Below are 18334 nucleotides of genomic sequence, written 5' to 3'. Positions count from 1 at the left end.
TAATGAAAGCTTTAAAGAAAAGCAAGGTAAGACAAAATTTCTACTAGTTATAAAATACTTCTTCATTATTTTTCAAAGAAGATGCAGAGTGGGCTTAGCAACAATATCTGCCAGCTCCCGCAGCACCTGTGTGCATCCCATCAGGCCCATGGATTTGTGGCTTTGTCTGCCTAGCCAAACTTCAACCAAACTCTCAAAGGCCAAGGGCAAATATTCTTTTCTCCAGCCTTCCTCTCTTGCCTCCACAGTCTGGGATTCCTGAAGGATGGCCTCAGCAGTGAAGTCTGAGGCCATCCTTCAGGAATCCCACTCTGCCCTCTCTGTGTCTTCTGTCACTAGGTTACCCATCTAAATTCAGCAGCACCCCCACATTGGTGGGAATCTTTATAATCCTTGGTTTTTTGCTCATATACTTGTAGATGCCTTTCTTGTGGTCCCTGATATCCCTCAACAGACTTAATTCCAATGGGCCTTGCCTTTCCTTGTTGTATCCCTGCATTCCCTGTTCGTACTCCTATATTTCTCCCATATGCCCTCTCTCTTTTTCTACATTCCTAGCAAATGAATTCCTAAGCAATTATGAACTGGAAATCAATACTGGGACCTCAAATCTGTACAGACAGCACAATATTTTTCTATAGAAAACCAAAGTATATGGAGTAACTGAGTTTTTTGGTAATCAGACATTAATAGTAAAATGAATTATACAAGTCTACATGGGAATAGAAATACTTAACACCATGAAAACAGATGAAAAGACCATTTAAAAAAGTAATAATAATAATAATAATAATAATAATAATAATAATAATAATAATAATAATAATAATAATAATAATAATAATAATAATAATAATAATGTATTTAGGATGCTGCAGCTTTGCATAAAAGCTCAATGCAAGTTGGTTTTATTATCCCTTTTTAGAACTATGTTTTTTTTCAGCTGAGAAAACCAATCAAAATTATAATCAATCAAAACTAGTCAATAATCAACCAATCCCTCTTTCAATGTGTTTTGAACAGATCCTCCTGTTCAATAGTATTCACCAGTCTCAGTGCAATGTGAGTATTGAGTTAGCTTGATGTTGGAGTTTGGGGTGCAGGCTACTTCTGCTAACAGAAAGAACTGTACAGACTGAGCCACCAAGCATACACACAGATTAGCTGACATTGCCAGTGCATGAACACTCAGCCCTCATGGCACAACAGGGTTTTGTTCCCCAGCAGCTTTTTTTTGCATTGCGCTAGGCTGTCACACGCAGCCTTGGCACAGATGCTGAAAGCATATAATTAACAACATGAGAGCTTTCCTTCAGGTAGCCTTTTTCTGATCTTCTTTATGTCAGCTCCACAGTCTAACTGGTCTGCCAAAACTTCACACGGGTTGCTCCCACTGCCTTTCTACTTAAGATTTCCTACACCCCATCACGCAGCACACCCCATTGGCTGCTGCTTCTAAAGGTTTCTAAATTCCATTTAGCTGCTACTTCTATCCATCCAGTCAAACTGCAAGGGTTCTTAGTTACCCATGAAAATGCACAGAAATGTGAACAATAAGAACTTGCCACAAAACATGTGTAGGTCTATAGGATTACGTTGAAAAATGGACTACAAGGCATGAGATCTGGTATCTTTATCTCAACAGGCAATACCAAAACATTCTACTGGTCTCTGGGACAGACAGATAAGAAACAGTAATTTATAATATTAATTTAATATTATTAATTATAATTTTACTATATTTATTATAATTTATAATAAAAAATTATCTGTCTCTGGGACAGATAAATAAGAGACTTCCTCAACCCCACAGCAGAAAACATGCCTCATCTTTAGCTGTGAGCATCAACCACTACAGATGACCCCTACAATGAATGCTACCACAGACTACTAGAACAATAGCTACCATGGCTTTATGTTATCATACAGGAGAGAGGTCAAAAACCACAAGGCATTCAGCTCTAGATCACAGTCCATTATAAGACTAATGCTTCCAAATTCAACTCTCTTTGTCCCCTACCAACAATAACAACAAAAAAAAAAGCTCAAAAACATATAAGAAGTCCCTGCCACGTGCATTACTGCACTATTGTTTTCAAACATTTATAGTATTCCTATAAAGCAGCATACTGTACTGAGGCCAGGGCTTTTGGCAGGAAACACAGGATTACTGTATCTGTTCCAGAAGAGACCGTCTTCATAATTTTTAATTTACAATGGAAGATTTATTCAATCTTTATTCTTTACTGCAATATGACACACACACAGATTAATATACAAGAAAATACATTAAAAGATCTCTTTTTTTCTTGGGGAATGTTATTTTGTGTAACACATAACCTGGTTGTCTGTGCTCAGACACTGTAAATGCCTGCGATGTCTGCCTCAGACCACTGATGAAGTCAGTCTATCAACTTGGGTATCACAAAAATAGCGTGTAATACAAAAGAAAGCCAGGCTTTCCAGAAAGCAAACTAAAAAATACAGACTGCAAGTTCTGTAGGAAGAAATAGGAAAGACTTAATTCAATATTCATGTTCTGTCCTTATAACTCTACTGTAGGACAGCAGGGTTGGGTTGGTTTTGCAGAATGCTGAGAAGAGAAATTTTTATGTTTTTCATTTTAAAAACCTCTCCTGTCTGTTACATAATTTTGTGATTCTGAGAGAAGAAGTTTCCTTTAGACTCTCTTTAAAGTATAAATGCACTTTGGATGATACATATTTCCAGATTTTAATTAATATTAGTCAATGCATAATATTAAAATTACTGCAAAAAGTCAAAGACAATGATTTGTAATTGCAGAAACAGGAACAAAATAAAACTAAATCAGAGCAAAGGGGCCTAGGTTTTTGTATGTCAGGAGGTTTGGCTATGACAATTATTGTAGCAACATTTCTAGCAAACAGAATGTATCAGCAGAATTCCTTTTGCTTAAAAGATTAAAAGCCTTCTGTAAATAAGGTAAAATATATTATTGTAGCAACATTTCTAGCAAACAGAATGTATCAGCAGAATTCCTTTTGCTTAAAAGATTAAAAGCCTTCTGTAAATAAGGTAAAATATACTGCCAAAGCATTTACTTTTGCAATATGACCAGCTGTACCTAGAATCTGTGCCAGCACAGCTATGGAGAGTGCAACTATGTAGTGATAAGTCTAGTATTTATTCTTCTCATCTCACTATTCAGAAGATTGACTACTGCCAAAAATATGCAGGCTTCCTGACATTTTTTCATGACAATGTAAAATGAAGAATATTCCTGTGTTAACCTCTGTAAATCACCAAAGCTTGCAGAAGAACTAATATGCTGATTTTATTCAAACAATGTCTTTTTCTTGTGCTATCATCCCACATAATCAACTTAATTACCATCTCCTTTATTTCTAGCAGTAATTGCACTCCTCCTGCTGGACAAACAGAGGTAACAACCATAACCTAAATTTCCATCAGTGTATCACTTACAAGAACCAAGACTACTATGAAGCAATTTTCTGCAGTAAGAGGTGATGCTGAAAGATTGCATATCTACAGAAACAGCTTCCTCCATTACCTTTAGAGTTATAACCCTTAACTCAGAATAGTTAATTAAAAATTTTTGAGGTTTTCTTTCTTGACCCTTTAAAAATAAAAACACAAGTTTTAATTTGGAAAGAGATACTAACATGGTGATCAAATTCCATAATGCATTAATCAGTACTGTAATGAAATTATAATTTTACAATAGCACTAAAAGAAATTTTAATTCTATAGCTTCTGTGGTATGTTAAGAATCAAAATTCAGATGAAGGCACACTGCCAAAAAATTCACAAGTATTTTAATGAGCAAGAATAAGCCGATTCCAGATGGCTGTTTGGAAAAAAATTCATCTAGTTCTTTGAATCTGTTCTAAACACTAGCCCCTGTAAATTCAGAAAAAGTAAGCTCTCAGTTACAGCCAAAATTTCAACAAAGAACAGTGCTTTTGTGAAAGGCTGAATGTACCGCACTTTCTGGAATGCTGTGGTACCTCATCTTTAGTTGATATAAAGGAGATTAAAAAAATCTTGCAGTATGCAAGATTCTTGCCTAAAATGTCAACTATTACTAAGCCAATCTTTCCACCAGTCCTGTTCATTTGGGGTCAAAAAGTCATAGTTCTGACAAATTATTCTGTAGCACAAATCTATACAGCATCACATCCTTAGCAGCACTTTAAAAAAATCAGCTTCATGGATGTCATCTTCCAGGCAGATATGTTGACTAGGCATGCCAACTATTTTCGTTTTCTTTACTTCACTGTGTATTCTACAGCTAAAAAACTGAGAAAGCTAAATACTATTTAGTGTTACACTCTACTTAACAAAGGTCTGAATAGTCCAGACCTGCTGTGTCTACTGTTTTTCTATATTGTATAAACATATTTTTCCTCTCTGGGTCACAGAATACTGTATACTATAGCACAGATCCACTTTGTAAAAGGAAGAGTGTAATTTGAAATGTTCACATACAGAAATTGATAAAGCCAAAAAAAAACCCCACAGGTAAAACTAAACAAAATTAAAGAGAACAAAGTAAGCAATTTCTTCCATAGTTCTCTGTAAACTTAGGCAGCCAAATACAGGAACCTGATTCCCTCTTCAGGGAAACACAATAAAATGGGTTAAAATAATTGTTGCACATGTATTCTGCCTTCTAACCTGTCACCTGTCAAAGGAGTAGGTATTAAAATTAGGCCTCTCTCCAAACAACTTCAAATGAATTCAGTTATACTGGCAAGAACAAGTTTTATGCATATTTATACTTGTTTTTTGAACTGTCATTAGTAACAATTATTTATTATCACCTCTTTAGGTATTGTAAAATATCTGAAGTTAACATAATTTCCATTTCCCTCTCTTGCACAGACCCCTCTCAAGCAAATAATTTGGCTACTTTTCATAGTACTTTTAAAAGCAAGGCTAACAGACAGAACTTTGGCTTGTTACCTAATACGGTGTAATTACACAAAGCAATACATTCAGGGAATACTCACAATAAAAAGGAAATACCCTGCCATGACATTATACTATTAGAGGCTAACCAGTCTGTTTCAGTCCCTATGGAAAGATGCTCCAAGAAAACAGCAAATTATTTTCTTTTCCATATTTCTAAAATCCCTTTCATGATTTAAATGGAAGCATTGATGTAGATGGAAAAAATAATTAAATTACTTTAGAATACAATATTTTCAAGAATGAGTTACAAAAATCCTCAACTTTAGAGCATTCTACATAAAAAAAAATTGGTATCTATGAATTTGAATATAGCACTTTTATCAGTTTTGGATTAACCAAGTAATACAGTCTTCCTACACTTTCAGCTCTCCTTTGCCACATCATCTTCACATATATTTTTATAGGAACATCACACCCACTTCAAACTGACACAGGAGCAAGTAAGAAGCTCAGAAGACTACGTCTATCCTTTTCCAGAAGCAGAATTTTTCACAAAGTAAAATTCTTATATAATGTAGGATACAAAATCATATGACAAACTTTAGTTGTTCAAAAAAATTGGAAAATGGGCCTTACCCACAATGAAGATCAGGCTCCAGTAGTCTGAAAAGATGAGTATGATATCACCAGCAGACCGCATGCTGGGGGGTCACTTCAACACAGAATTAAAAAAAATCTTCTGCACCTCAGTATTTGGGAAAAATCTCAACACAATTTAGAGTGCAATATCTGAGATGATCTTATTCTTTTATGCCATTTGGACTGCTACCTAATTTTAAAAATGTTTTGAAGATGTTTTCTAGTTTTTTCTCTTTAGTGTACTTGTATTTGTTAGAGTCCAGTGCAAATAGAAAGTTCATTTCAGATTTAACCTAGAAGTTCTTATGGTTCTTCACAAGCAAGACAGCATAACAGTTTTCTTATAAGGAAAGAGTTCTAACTTTGTTGTTCTGGCACTTTCAAGAACAGAGGAAATTTCAAGCAACCATCTTCAATATTCTGAATACTGCAGATAATAGGCATAAATGAGCACCAGATAGCAGCAGCTTTACAATATAAGTTTCATAGTGGAAGGAAGTCCTCAATTTTTTACTGTAATCCTGTTGGTAAGTCCACGTGAAACAAACCAAACTTAATTCTCCCTTAACCCATATAACCTTTTCAAAGCAACAGAAAATACTGCTACAAAACCAATGTATATTTTCCCCTTGCAAAATGATCATGTGTTTTTCTTCTTTATTAAAAAAGCAATATCAGCTTTTTAAAACATGGTATTAGGATAGCTATTTATTCTGCATAAATCTACTTTGGAAAAAGTAAAAGGAAATTTAGATACATCTAAAGTAGTCACCTTAATTCTCTCCAGTACTGATAATCACTTCCAAAGAAAGCTAACTGGTTCTTCCCTCCTCTCCTATATTCCTAAGAGAACTAGTTTGTGTTTTTAACACAAAGAAATCATATGCTCTTTCATAAAAATATTTTGTTACTAACCATAAATCAGTTTGCTTACTAAATAACATACAGCTAGTTGAACTCTCTTCCCTAAGAGTGAAGCTGAGCCACCAAAAATGTACAGTAACTAGAAGCCAAATCAAATTACATTGCAATACTATTTATTCGCTACACAGTCTTACCCAGTTTTCTTTTTTCAGAGGCAAAAAGTAGTAGTAATGGCAGAAGTCAAGTATCAGTGTATAGGAACTAAGGATCTGGGTGTAGAAACACAGCTGTAAAAACAGCCAGTGATTGTCTTCACCAACACAATTATTAATCCTGCAGAGAAACAAAGTGTGCATATATAAAAACAGAAATACAAACACAAAAGTTATGATACTGTGAATAGAAGACCTCATGATTGCTTAAGGAGCAAACTACTGCATCCCTTGGACCACAACTTGAAGCATAGGCTGCGCTACTGAGATCATTGCTTAGAACAGGAGACACACTTTTCTGTATTTTTATATAGCAAAGATACTGCTGCAACTTTAAGTAAAACTCTAGTAATAAAATTGTTTTTTGAAAGTCTGCAAAATTTCACAGTAATATGTCTTATCTTCTGCTACTCAATACATTCACAGGTTGTGAACTACAAGAGTGCAAATACTGGAAACACAAACAAATGCTTTAAAATGAATGTGATCACAGGCCCCAGTAGCAAAGAAATATGACTTAAAAATGAACCAAAGGCACAGAAGAAAATAAAGGCATCCCTATTCAGAAACTCCTTCTGCATACTCCAACATGAAAAGAGTAAAGGAAACACAAGGATTCTATCTGTATTAAGTACAGGATCACAAGCTACATGAATGCAATTTCATCAAGTGTTGGCACAGACAACAAGTTAAGCCAGCATGACAAAAGCACTTATACCAGTACTATTCTCTGAAGTGGAAAAACTTGATAAAAAAAGGTAGCTTCTTTTGGGAATCCTGATGTCAATTCTGTCCTCTGCAGTTTGTATTGTAAAAATCATAGCTCAGACTACTTTCAGAAATGCTTATTTTCACTTACTCTGAGTTTTACTGGTAGATATAGGAAAGCTCAGATTTATTACTTCCTTTCTTTATATGCCTAAATGATTAAGTGCCACTGGGAAAGAAACAGGAAAAAATGAGCAGCAGTCAAGACCACAGATTTCAGAATGATTCACTAAAACAACAGAAGACAATTAGAAGGAATGTCCTGGTTTTACCATGGACAGTGGTGATCCATCCTCCTCACACAATGTCCACAGCGACTGCAATGGTGAGAACGCTTTGGTCTCATCATATTGCATTTGTTACATAACTCCCAATGTTCTCGTTCTAGGTGAAAATGTAAAAACACGTTAGAGAGATTTAAACTCAGTTATGTGCACTCATAATAAATCTGTATGCTTGTAACTCTAATTAAAAAAACAAATCTTACTATGATCTGAGAAGAATAAGCACTACATAAAAAGCTTTTCCCCACTGTGACCTTAATTAAACTGGAAGATATTACTGCTACTCCATGCCAGTTTCCATCTCCAAAATGCCCTCTCTTCCTATAAATTTCTTCAAAGTAATTATTACAGAACAAACCTGTGACTCAGACAAGGAAGACTGTAACTCAGCTATTTCCTTACATTTCTACTACGAAAAAAATTAACTGCTAGACAGAATCAGGATACAATCTCACTGCTATTCCAGAACCTCCTGAGGAAATACTGCTACTGCTAGCTAACTAAAATATAACACAAAGTAAACACTTCAGGAGCATCTTCCATTTCAAAGCATTTCAATGACATGCATAACACTACATGGAATTTTAGATATAAGACAATCAAAGAAAGAGATAGAAGATAGGCTTCTATTTACAGATTATACTATTTTTAAATTACTAATGTGAGATTCTTTAAAAGCTACTATCCAGAGATACTGAGTAACTGAAAGTACCAGGAGTACTATTGCTTAGCTTGGCTGAGCAATTTATCTTTATTTATCTCAAAATGCACCACCCAAATTAGAGGAATTCTTTGAAAATGAAAATTCATATTCTATGTTCAAAATTTCACCTCCACATGGGAAACAATAAGATTAACACTGAAATAATTCCAGTCACAAAAGCATATGTTTTCTGTCTTTAAGGAAAAAGGTGGACTACTGAGAAATACTTTGACTGTTCAAATTGTTTCTACCTAAATAATCTTTTTTGAGGCACAAAAATTTCTCATATCTCAGGGACAGGGGGGAAAAAAAGGAAAAAAAGCAAAAAAGCTTCATATTTACAGTAGGACATTCCAAAATTTTATACTGTAAAACACTGTCTCAATGTAAACAAAATAAAGTTATATTTAGCACTTCTGAGCCACCTGCAGGCAGCTCTAATTTGGTCTGTCCTGCTGCAAAATAACATTTGGACACTGGAAGTAAAGAAACCCAATATCTGAGATCATTAAACTAGTAATAATAACAGATGGAAACTGATTTACAATCTGTTCCCATAAATCCAGTGTCACAGAGGTGTCACTCACTAATAGGGTAGCTACCAGCAGAGTTCAGATACACCCCAACACATTTTTAACACAATTTATACTATGCAAAAACGTATCCTCCTGTCAGCCTAGCACACACTGGACAAGTGAAGTGCTACCTCCGAAAGTACAATACCCCGATATACCACACCCCAAATCAAAATATCAAAGTCATGACCTAGACTAAACATTTCACCTTTGGAAGTACTTATTAAGCATGATTGCCATATGGACTGAATGGAGCACGCAAAGGTTGGAGAGCTATGCAAAGAGATATCTTAAATTAGAAAAAAACTTTTGTGTACAAAGGGAATTTGCACTGCTCCTGGTATTTTGAAGGTAAATGAAAACTCCAGTACAAATGTAACTATCAAGTGTCTTCATTATCCAGTGTCTGTAACTAGCAAGAGTCTTCATTATCCAGCTCAGGTTGCAAAATCCATGTTGCTCCTCCTGCAGCAAAACCTCTGACTCCAGAACCTGAGTCTGAAACACCTCTGTTTTACTGGATCAAAGCATCAGCTGCCAGAAGCAGAAAAACACTGGCAGAAGATTTTCTGCAATCAGTGATGACACATCTGAATCCCAGGGAGATACACCCCTTTCTACAATAAGCTGTCTACATCATATCATCAGCACTAAGGCTTAAAAAATCATGTTTTCAAACACATCATCCTAGATTTCCAATAACATTGGGAAGAGAGAGAAAAACTTTATTCTGGGTATTCATCATATCTGAAGACAAGACTGAAGCATTCATCCTCACTGGATGGGACACATTTTCTTCATTCATGAAGTGTCATCTATTAATATGACAAAGCTTGTTCTGTTTAACAGCCCTACTCCATTCTAAATTCCTAAATAAAAGCTCTATGCATTAGATAATAGCTCCCAACAGTTCATAAAAATACTGTCCTTCTCTGTGGAGAATCATTAAGGTTTTAAATTTCCTCCAACTTCGGGAGCACTGGATACCATACAGGAATAGTGGGACAAATTTGCAAGGACAGAAAGGATCAATTAAGTTGCTACTCTATAGAAATGCAGTGTAACTAGCACCATGGTTTGTGGTTTTTTTGTTAACAGCCAATACAATCATAAGACTTTGGAAAAAAACCAGCAAAAAAATACACAGGTAAAAACTAGCACAGGACTACCTTCCACAACAATTTTCAACATCAAATAAATTTACCAAGACAAAATATATGGAATTAAAATAACTAGCCATCTATAAACATTTTTCATTAAATATTATCAAATTAATAGTATATGCATTATGTTTAGAAGTCTAGTAGGCAAAAAAAAAAAAAAATCTTCCTGTGGAAAAATTTCCTAGCAGAAGGTCCTACATAACTGAAGAATAGTGGAATTTCTGGTAGAATACAAGTTTAAGAAACAGAAGTTTTGAAATTACACAAGGCAAAGTGCTAGAAATTTACAACTTTAAAACAGTGACATAATAACTTTATTCAGCAAGGACAGCTCATGGTTTCCAGTAAGTCTCACAAAGACAAATTTATTCCTAATTATTTTGACACTATTAAAATACCTTTCATTCAATTATATAGAAACAAGTTAATGTACCTGTAACTGGTATCTTTGGATTTTCAGTTAGTTTTCCTGGATCTGCTACTGAGGCTCTAAATAATGAAGCTATACAAAACAATGAGCAGAAGTAATAACCTATAAAAATAAATAAGCATTTGTTAGACTTTTTCATATGTGCAAAGTACACTATATCAAAAAATACAGATGCTCCAGAACTGAGCTGGAAAATACTCAGCCTTCTCATTCAATTCAGATATATTTTTGATATTAAGTACACAACATTAAGTACTTCCCAATAAATACAGTGAAAAAAGCAGTAAACAGCACCAGCAGGTGCTACTATGACCATACCACTGTTTTTCAGAAGTTTCTCTACCATCTTACCACACAAGCACCAATCATACCACACCTCAAAGCCTCTATATGGACAATATTCCCAATAGCACATCTTCACCTTGAAGTTTGTTCCAGCCATAATTTAAGACTTTTCCCCAGCAAACCTATCAGCAAAACTTGTATGAGCTAACCACACAGGGACATATGACAAAACTAACAAAACTTAGTTTGCTGCCAATCATCACTACCATCATACCAAATTCTGATAGGCACTTGCAGATGTGAACCTGGAATCCTGTCAACAAGTTCTACATATAGGACCTGAAAGCTACATTCAGGCTTTTCACCAGTTTCCATAAAAACAAGTTCTACAATAACACCTGCAAAATGAAGTGCCGTGGCTTCTCAGAACACAAAAACATAGGATGCATCCACTACGCTTACCCTTTATCTTTTGTCTTTACTTTCAACCTAGTTTTTATTTTCTGATAGGATTTTTTTAAATGTACATTAAGTAGAGATACTACTTTATTAGGAGAAAAAAGGTAAAATTACTTACACAAAACTGCCACAACTGAAATATTTCCCTCTTCATAATGAGGAAAAAGGATGACCTTTGGAATGAAGACTGTATTGTACAGCCAGACGAAGATAATTAGGCCCATACAGCACCAGCCTTGAGGGTCAACCACAAAGTGAATTCGTCGCCCCATTGAACACAAACAGATAATAAATTGTCACGACCCAGGAAGATAAACCTAAAAAGATAAATAATTATTTTTTTTAAAAAAGAGTAAATTAACTAGTATAGTGCAACCAATATGGTTCAGGCATTCAAATTCATACATTCAAGTAAGAAAGAAAAAACCTGTAGCTGTTGATTTAAGGAATTACATAAAAATTTACAAACATTTTGCATACATTTTTTAAGCACCAGGTAGCAAAACATTTTGTGAATTCATTAATTAGTTATATCTGGCTAAAAAGCAACATTTATCACCAAGATGCAAGTAAAAACACTACCTGGGAAAACTATTACGCCATAGGTAAAACAGCAACTGTCAGTCAGGTGGCAGCAGCAAAGAAAACTCTTCCATCAAAGTAAAAAGATTGTAAAGCAAATAAGATAAACAGGGAATTATTTATGTTCCACAAAGATTCACCCCACTCATCTATTACAATCTCCCCCTGTACTTCATGGTTGTCTTCTTAAAGCTTTTATGATAAAACAGTCAAAAGCATCACTAAGAATTCGGGGTTTCCTTGCTTAAAAAACGTCCTTCATGACATTAATAGCAATCCCTGACATCTTTCACGTAGATTATTAAAAATATCATGCAATTTCCTATTAATCACATTTAAAGCATCAAAGTTTCCATCCTTACACTTAAGTGGGCTGGGTTTCTTTTGGTTTTAGACTGAAGAAACCTCTCCAAGTCCTACACTGTGAACTTCTGAGCTTCATAAACTGATCTTAACAACACAGCACTGAGTCCTAACCACTAATCAGCACAACTACGATGGAAGGGATTATTACTGTTATTTTTTTGTCAGACTACTTTCATACACATATTTTATAACTGCAATGCACACATAAATCCCAATCTACTCTCTTACCCATTAGTTTCCCCAATTTCTGGGCTTCAGGAATCTTGTTCCATTTCTGATGGTTTCTTTCCATTCCTTTCAGCTTCTACTTGTTCCACTGAAATTTTGTTTAACATCTCTGTTTCCAAGGGTTCTGCTTATTTGTTTCATGTTTGACTGTCCTCAATTGCATTCAAAATTTACTTAATACTATTCACAAATTTCATTGTCTTTTCTTCTTCTTTTAGATGTCTAATCAAAATCAGACCCAAACAAGCTGTCATTTTTCCACATTTCGCCTTAGTGTTATCTATCATCACCCTTTGTTTGTTATTTTCTAATGTAAGTGTTCCCATTCACGTATCACTCAGATCCCCACCCAAGTTCTTGCAGCTACAGAAACCCCCATGACAAGAGGAGAAGCAGACAGAGCCTCAGCTTGTCCAGATGGACATGTCAAGCCTCTGAGCTCCAGCACCAAGAGGACAGTTCCTGTTCTGCCTGCAGCTCTGATCTACAGAGCAGGTTCTGAGCCCTGGCAGCACACATGGACAGGAAACACTCTGTCCAAGAAAGCCTCAGAGCCATCTGTGCCTGAGTCCTGTGGCAGTACTTGTACTGGGTATGAGGAACAGCATGGGGTAAAGAATAGCACTGGGTCCCTGCTTCTGGGACAAAGACACCTCTGCTGGCCCACCTTGTCACCTGGCAAAGTATGCTGCTTGCCAGGGTCCAGGCTCCAGGATACCACAGACTAACTGTTACTGAGGCTGGTAGTAGTCTGGCCCTTAGCTATTACCCTTAGCTGCTCTTCCATTTAGGCACCATGGACACAGCCAGGGGAGACCAGGAGTTTACCAAGCATGACTACAGCTAACAGGGTGTTGGCCAAAGTCTAGTAGCCAAGTGGCTCATTCATGCTGCTGATGAAGGGGAAGAACTTGAAGAGAAGCAGACAGATCCTGCAAATGAGCACGTGGTCATGCAGCATTTACATCCATAGAACCTTCTATGAGACTGAAAAACAGGGTGAAGGGGAACAAGATCCACCTGAAATTACATGGGTAAGAGTATCTTTGCCAAGAGGCTGGTTGGGGAATGCTTAAATAAAGAATGATGATAGACGAAGGTGGTGACCTCTGAATGAGCAAGGAAGTGGTGGTCACTGTTCACAAGCAAAGGATGCAGGATGATGCAGAAAACAGAGATCTTATAATCAACCAAACCAAGGTGAAGTGGGGCTGCTCCAAGTGTGTGCACACAACTGACACAGGAACACCACGTAGGTGCACTAGGATAGAGTTAGGAAAACCACGGTCCTCCTAGAGTTGAATCTGGTGACAAATATGAAATTCCAAGAGAGACATGTACAGGTACATGAGCAGCACAAGGAAGGCTAGAGAGGAAACGTCAGCCTGCTGCTGAAAGTATCAAAATCATACAAAAATGTCAAAGCACCTTGTTTATCTTGCTCTTTCATGGGTAAGACCAGCCTTCTGGAATTCCATGTCCCTGAGACCCATGGGAAAGTGTAGAATACAAAAGACAGTCTGAGCGAGGGAGGATCAGATTAACAAATTTTTAAGTGAACTGGACCTAGCACTTCCATGTGACCTACTGAGGCACCAACCTGAGTGCTGAGAGAGCTGGTTTTGTCATTGTGAAGTCATTCTCAACTATGTTTGGAAGTTTTATGCTGATGGGTAACATTCCAAAGGATTCAAGAAAACAAGTGTCAATGAAAATACTGTTTTCAAGGACAAGAAGGAGGAGCCAGGCAACTACAGGCCTACTAGCCTCACTCTGGTCTCTGGGAAGGTGAAGGAAACAATTCTGGTAACTATTTTCAAACACATGAGGGACAAGAAGAATACTAGGAGTAATCACCATGAATTTACAAAGGGAAAATCATGCAGACTAACAGAAATACAGAGGCCAAAAAAAACCCAAATGTAGCTAGAAACACTGCTGACCAACAAATCCATCTGTTTTCCATCTTACCAGAGCAGCAGAGATTCCATGACTTCACAGCACTTCCTCAGAATGGGAAATAACAGCTCAACAAACAAAATGGAGAGATATAATTTTATCCCTCAGTAACTTACTTTTGCCTGCATGACCACATTCACATTTATCATTTGAAAATGATGTGCCTATGGAAACCTCAGCCGTGCTCAAAACCATATCTTGGATGGCAGAATTAAGCAAGAACTACGCAAATACAGGCCTCACTCTCAAGACAGGGGGTGATTTTTCATCTTCTTCTGTATCTCCTGAAAGTGTGATATGCAAACAACCATTATCACTTGTTTGAAAGGCAGCATGTAACAGGTTACTTTCTATTCTGCTTTTGAAACCCCACCTTACTGAGTAGAGCTGTCTCCAAACTGACAAGTTAATTCTAACTAACATTACTCAAATCTCAGTACTAAGCCATTTCACAATTTAATATATATTTAAAAGGATGTAAGAGTTCAGAGAAAGATCTGTGTAAAGATCAGTGTATTTCAGTTACACACTTGCTTCTTGTTTCCTATAATGGTAAATTAAGTTTTATGTTTTTCTTTATACTTCAGCAGCAATAGGAAATGATGTCAATATACTGACTTAGCCTGGCAAAGTAATTTTTTCCCCTCTTTCTCTTGGTTTATGTACCATGCATAAATACATAAAGTGTGGAGAATAAAGAAAAAGTAAGACCTCCAAAATCGGATAACAAGGAAGGGAGTACTAGATTAAAATTTAAGTCATAAACAAAGTGAATGCATTAGTCTTTCAAACACAATGCCAAAAAGAAGAGATGACTGATCTCATATAATTTTGTTCTTCAAAATTCATAATTTCTGATCAGAAAAACTACAATATGCAAAGAAAAAACCCTATGAGAAGGTTAACAACAAATAAATGGAGAGAAACATATATCTGTATACACTCAGGATTCATACAAGCAATGAAATTCTTCAAGCAAAGTAATTTTCCAATTAAGTAATTTAGGAGAAAACAGAGAGCACTAATGGTAGAGCTTTTGTGGTTTTCTACCCTTGTGCCCTAATTTATAGCTATTTCTTCTAAACAAATAACTCAAATACAAATCATTTGAAAGCCAACAGTAGTTGTGCCTATGAAAAGCTTCAGCTGCACCAAAACATGACTGAGTCTTTCCTACACTATTGGGAATTGTTCTTGCCTTTCCAAAAAATATTTTTATTCCAGGATGCCTGGACAGCATTTTTTCCTAACCCTTTTCTTTCAGTGCAGTTCCTTTAATGGTATCATAAACTCAGTACTTTGTTCGCTACAATCACCTGCAATAGGACCCTTCGTGTGACATCCACAGAATACTGAGACCACAGAATGAGTCAGGCAGTTGGAAAGTCAATTCCAAGAAAAGAGAAAGCTCTGTGCTAACCAGAAATGTTAAGGTGAAATATAAATTGCTTTATTAGACTCATTTGAATGCAACCTTAGAAAAATAAAAAAGTATACCATTTTACATCAAGAATGTCCCAAAACATATTTAGAAAACTGTATTTCATAAATACACCCAACATGAGCAGTACTCAATTTCTCAGCCTAAGAAGCACAACAGTCAGCTCTGGGGACAACCTGTTTCTTGTACATTCATGGGTGCTGCACTGATACACAACTAGAAACTGTGCCTCACTGTAGCCCTGCTCTTTAAGAAAAGTATGACTTCTGAAATCTGACTTGCAGAACTTTTTTCATAAGTCCTTAAACAAGTGCAGAAAAACACAGATCAGTAACTTATTGTATTGCTCGCCACAAAAGACAATATTAAGATTCCACACAAACTGAACAATACTATGCTCCTTAATACACATTTTGAGAGTGGAAAAAACACCACTTTCTAAAAAGGCTGTATCCTAAGCAAACCAGAAAAAAGAAGAGAGAGTATAAACACAAGAGAGCCACACTTCTCACAATATTTGTGATAACTAGGGCAGAGCAGCAACAATCAACACCCTTCCCCAATTTCTGTATCCATCCGCATTTTTACACCAGTGACCTCCCTGAAATCTAAAGAATTACTGCCAAAGATTACGGATACTAAAACAAAAAATACATTTCAATGGGAAAAAACAAGGTGGACTTGAACCAATCAACTGAACTTCTTTTACAAACTAGATTTTAAGGAAGTCACCTTATAATGTCAAGTGTCAGAACAGAATTGCCATTAAGCTTTTTGCAACACTTCTGTTTAACAAAACAGAACACGTATCTGAATAGCCAGTTAACATAAGCAACAGCATGTTTGTGCTATGACAAAACCCCACACACCGGGCATTTCTTGTGTTTATACAATGGATGGTTGCAGCAGAGACCTTGGCACAAAGCAGTTGTTAGGTGGCTGTTGACAGGTTTGTTGAAGTAGGCAAGACATTCCCACCCAGTTACTTTTCACTGATAGGATCTAACGAAGCATACCTACATACAACTACTTCATTTATAAAAGATGTCACCTGGGCTTGGAGAGGAATGTGGCTTGACATTAACATATGCACACCTTACCCTCCTCTTCACAAGTCCATCAAATCTATCTTCACCCACTGCTGACCAAACAGACACTTGTAGACAAATAAAGTACGTAACTCTGAGAACATTACTGTTTGGATCATCAGTCTGAGGCGAACGAAGACCTGCTACTTCATCTGACTAACTACTAGAGCTGGGAAGTGAAAGTGTGAAACCAAGGGACGCCAAGGCCACTGCACTTCCTTGTGCCGCGCTGCTGGAGCACACAGCTAATCAAAACCTCGTGCCTCTCCTACGACCACCTCAATACCAGCAAACACCCTCCTCCTCTACAGGGCAAAAGCACCCTAGACCTGCATGAAAGCGACAGCACCATTTCCTTATTTCACAGCTGGGGAGATACCCATGGCAATTCTGCCCAGGGTTTCCCTACCCAGCTCCACGCACAGACAACAGCAGTGCCAGAGGGGAGGCGCAAGGATGGAGAAAGACCAGAAGGAGCCCGCCGGCCGCGGCGGGGCCGTGCCCGAGGAAGTTTCGGTGCCGCCGCCGTCACCCCCCGCCCCTCCCTCCCTCCCTCCCTCCGGCCCGGCCCGGCCCGGCCCGGCCCGGCCCGCCCGCAGAGCGGCTCCCGGGCCAACGGGGGTCGCGCGCGCCGCCCCCCGCCCGGGCACGCGGCGGAACCAACCGTGGGCCTCCGCCGCTCCAGCCGCGCGTGCGCGCTCTGAGCGCCCCGGCGGGCGGGACCGCGCCCCTCAGGGAGGGCGCGGCGGAGGCAGAGCCGCCCTTCGAACTCGTCCGAGCCGGCCCGCCTGCCCCTCACGGCCGCGGGGCGTGGGCGTCTCGCCTCGTTTGCGAGAGGTGGGTGCACGGTTGGCACGGCAGGAGTCTCAGCTATGCTTAGTGTATGCAGCAGCGCCGGAGGAGCCGCTCTGGAGGGCTGGTCTACCCTGCCCGGTGGGCTGGAGCTGTCACTTGCTCATTCCCGAGCACAGACTTCAGCGACCATGAGCCCTTTTCCGTACTTCATTTTTGCAGTCCCTTTGCAGTCCCTGTGAAAAATGAGCCCTGCAGGCAAGGCTTCTGCCTCAGTCTCCAGGCTGCTCCTAGGAGAATCTGGCAGCTGCCACAGCTAGGCCTCATAGCTTGAAGTTGTATTAACTTAATAGTATACACTGACACTAGCTTCCTTAAAAGATACTTGCTTTGCCATGGTTTCACAGTAAGGCCCCAGCTCACTGCAAGGAGAAGACCATCCCCCACCTTGCAGATAAAGACCTCTTGTCTCTCAGAATCTTAAAGCCACACATGAAGAAGAAAAATGCCTCTGGACTATGAAGATAACATCAGAATCCCAGTACTTTCAACACCTCTGGCAAAACCCTGCCGTTTTCT

The 18334-nt window shown here is 37.9% G+C and overlaps 1 protein-coding gene across 3 annotated transcripts in view; it reads right to left on the bottom strand.

Annotated features, from left to right (window-relative positions):
- The window catches only part of ZDHHC21 (zinc finger DHHC-type palmitoyltransferase 21), a 38337-nt gene extending 20642 nt beyond the window's left edge, over positions 1-17695 (bottom strand). Inside the window, exons 1-5 of one of the 3 annotated variants that reach the window (XM_030236831.2) lie at positions 17628-17695; positions 11418-11616; positions 10559-10657; positions 7673-7784; positions 6615-6753 (exon numbers count right to left, since the gene is read on the bottom strand). In XM_030236831.2, the coding sequence (XP_030092691.2) occupies positions 6615-6753; positions 7673-7784; positions 10559-10657; positions 11418-11571 (504 nt within the window). In that variant the 5' untranslated portion in view covers positions 11572-11616; positions 17628-17695. Of the gene's footprint in view, positions 1-6614; positions 6754-7672; positions 7785-10558; positions 10658-11417; positions 11617-11881; positions 11939-12475; positions 17469-17627 lie in introns of those variants that run through there. The other 2 variants (XM_009094039.4, XM_030236832.2) reach the window with 2 other exon arrangements.
- Positions 17696-18334: the final 639 nt, after the last annotated feature.

Source organism: Serinus canaria, chromosome Z (assembly GCF_022539315.1).
Source record: "Serinus canaria isolate serCan28SL12 chromosome Z, serCan2020, whole genome shotgun sequence".
NCBI classification, from domain to species: domain Eukaryota; kingdom Metazoa; phylum Chordata; class Aves; order Passeriformes; family Fringillidae; genus Serinus; species Serinus canaria.
The sequence above is the reverse complement of the archived record's forward strand: the minus strand, read 5'-3'. Positions and strand labels throughout refer to the sequence as shown.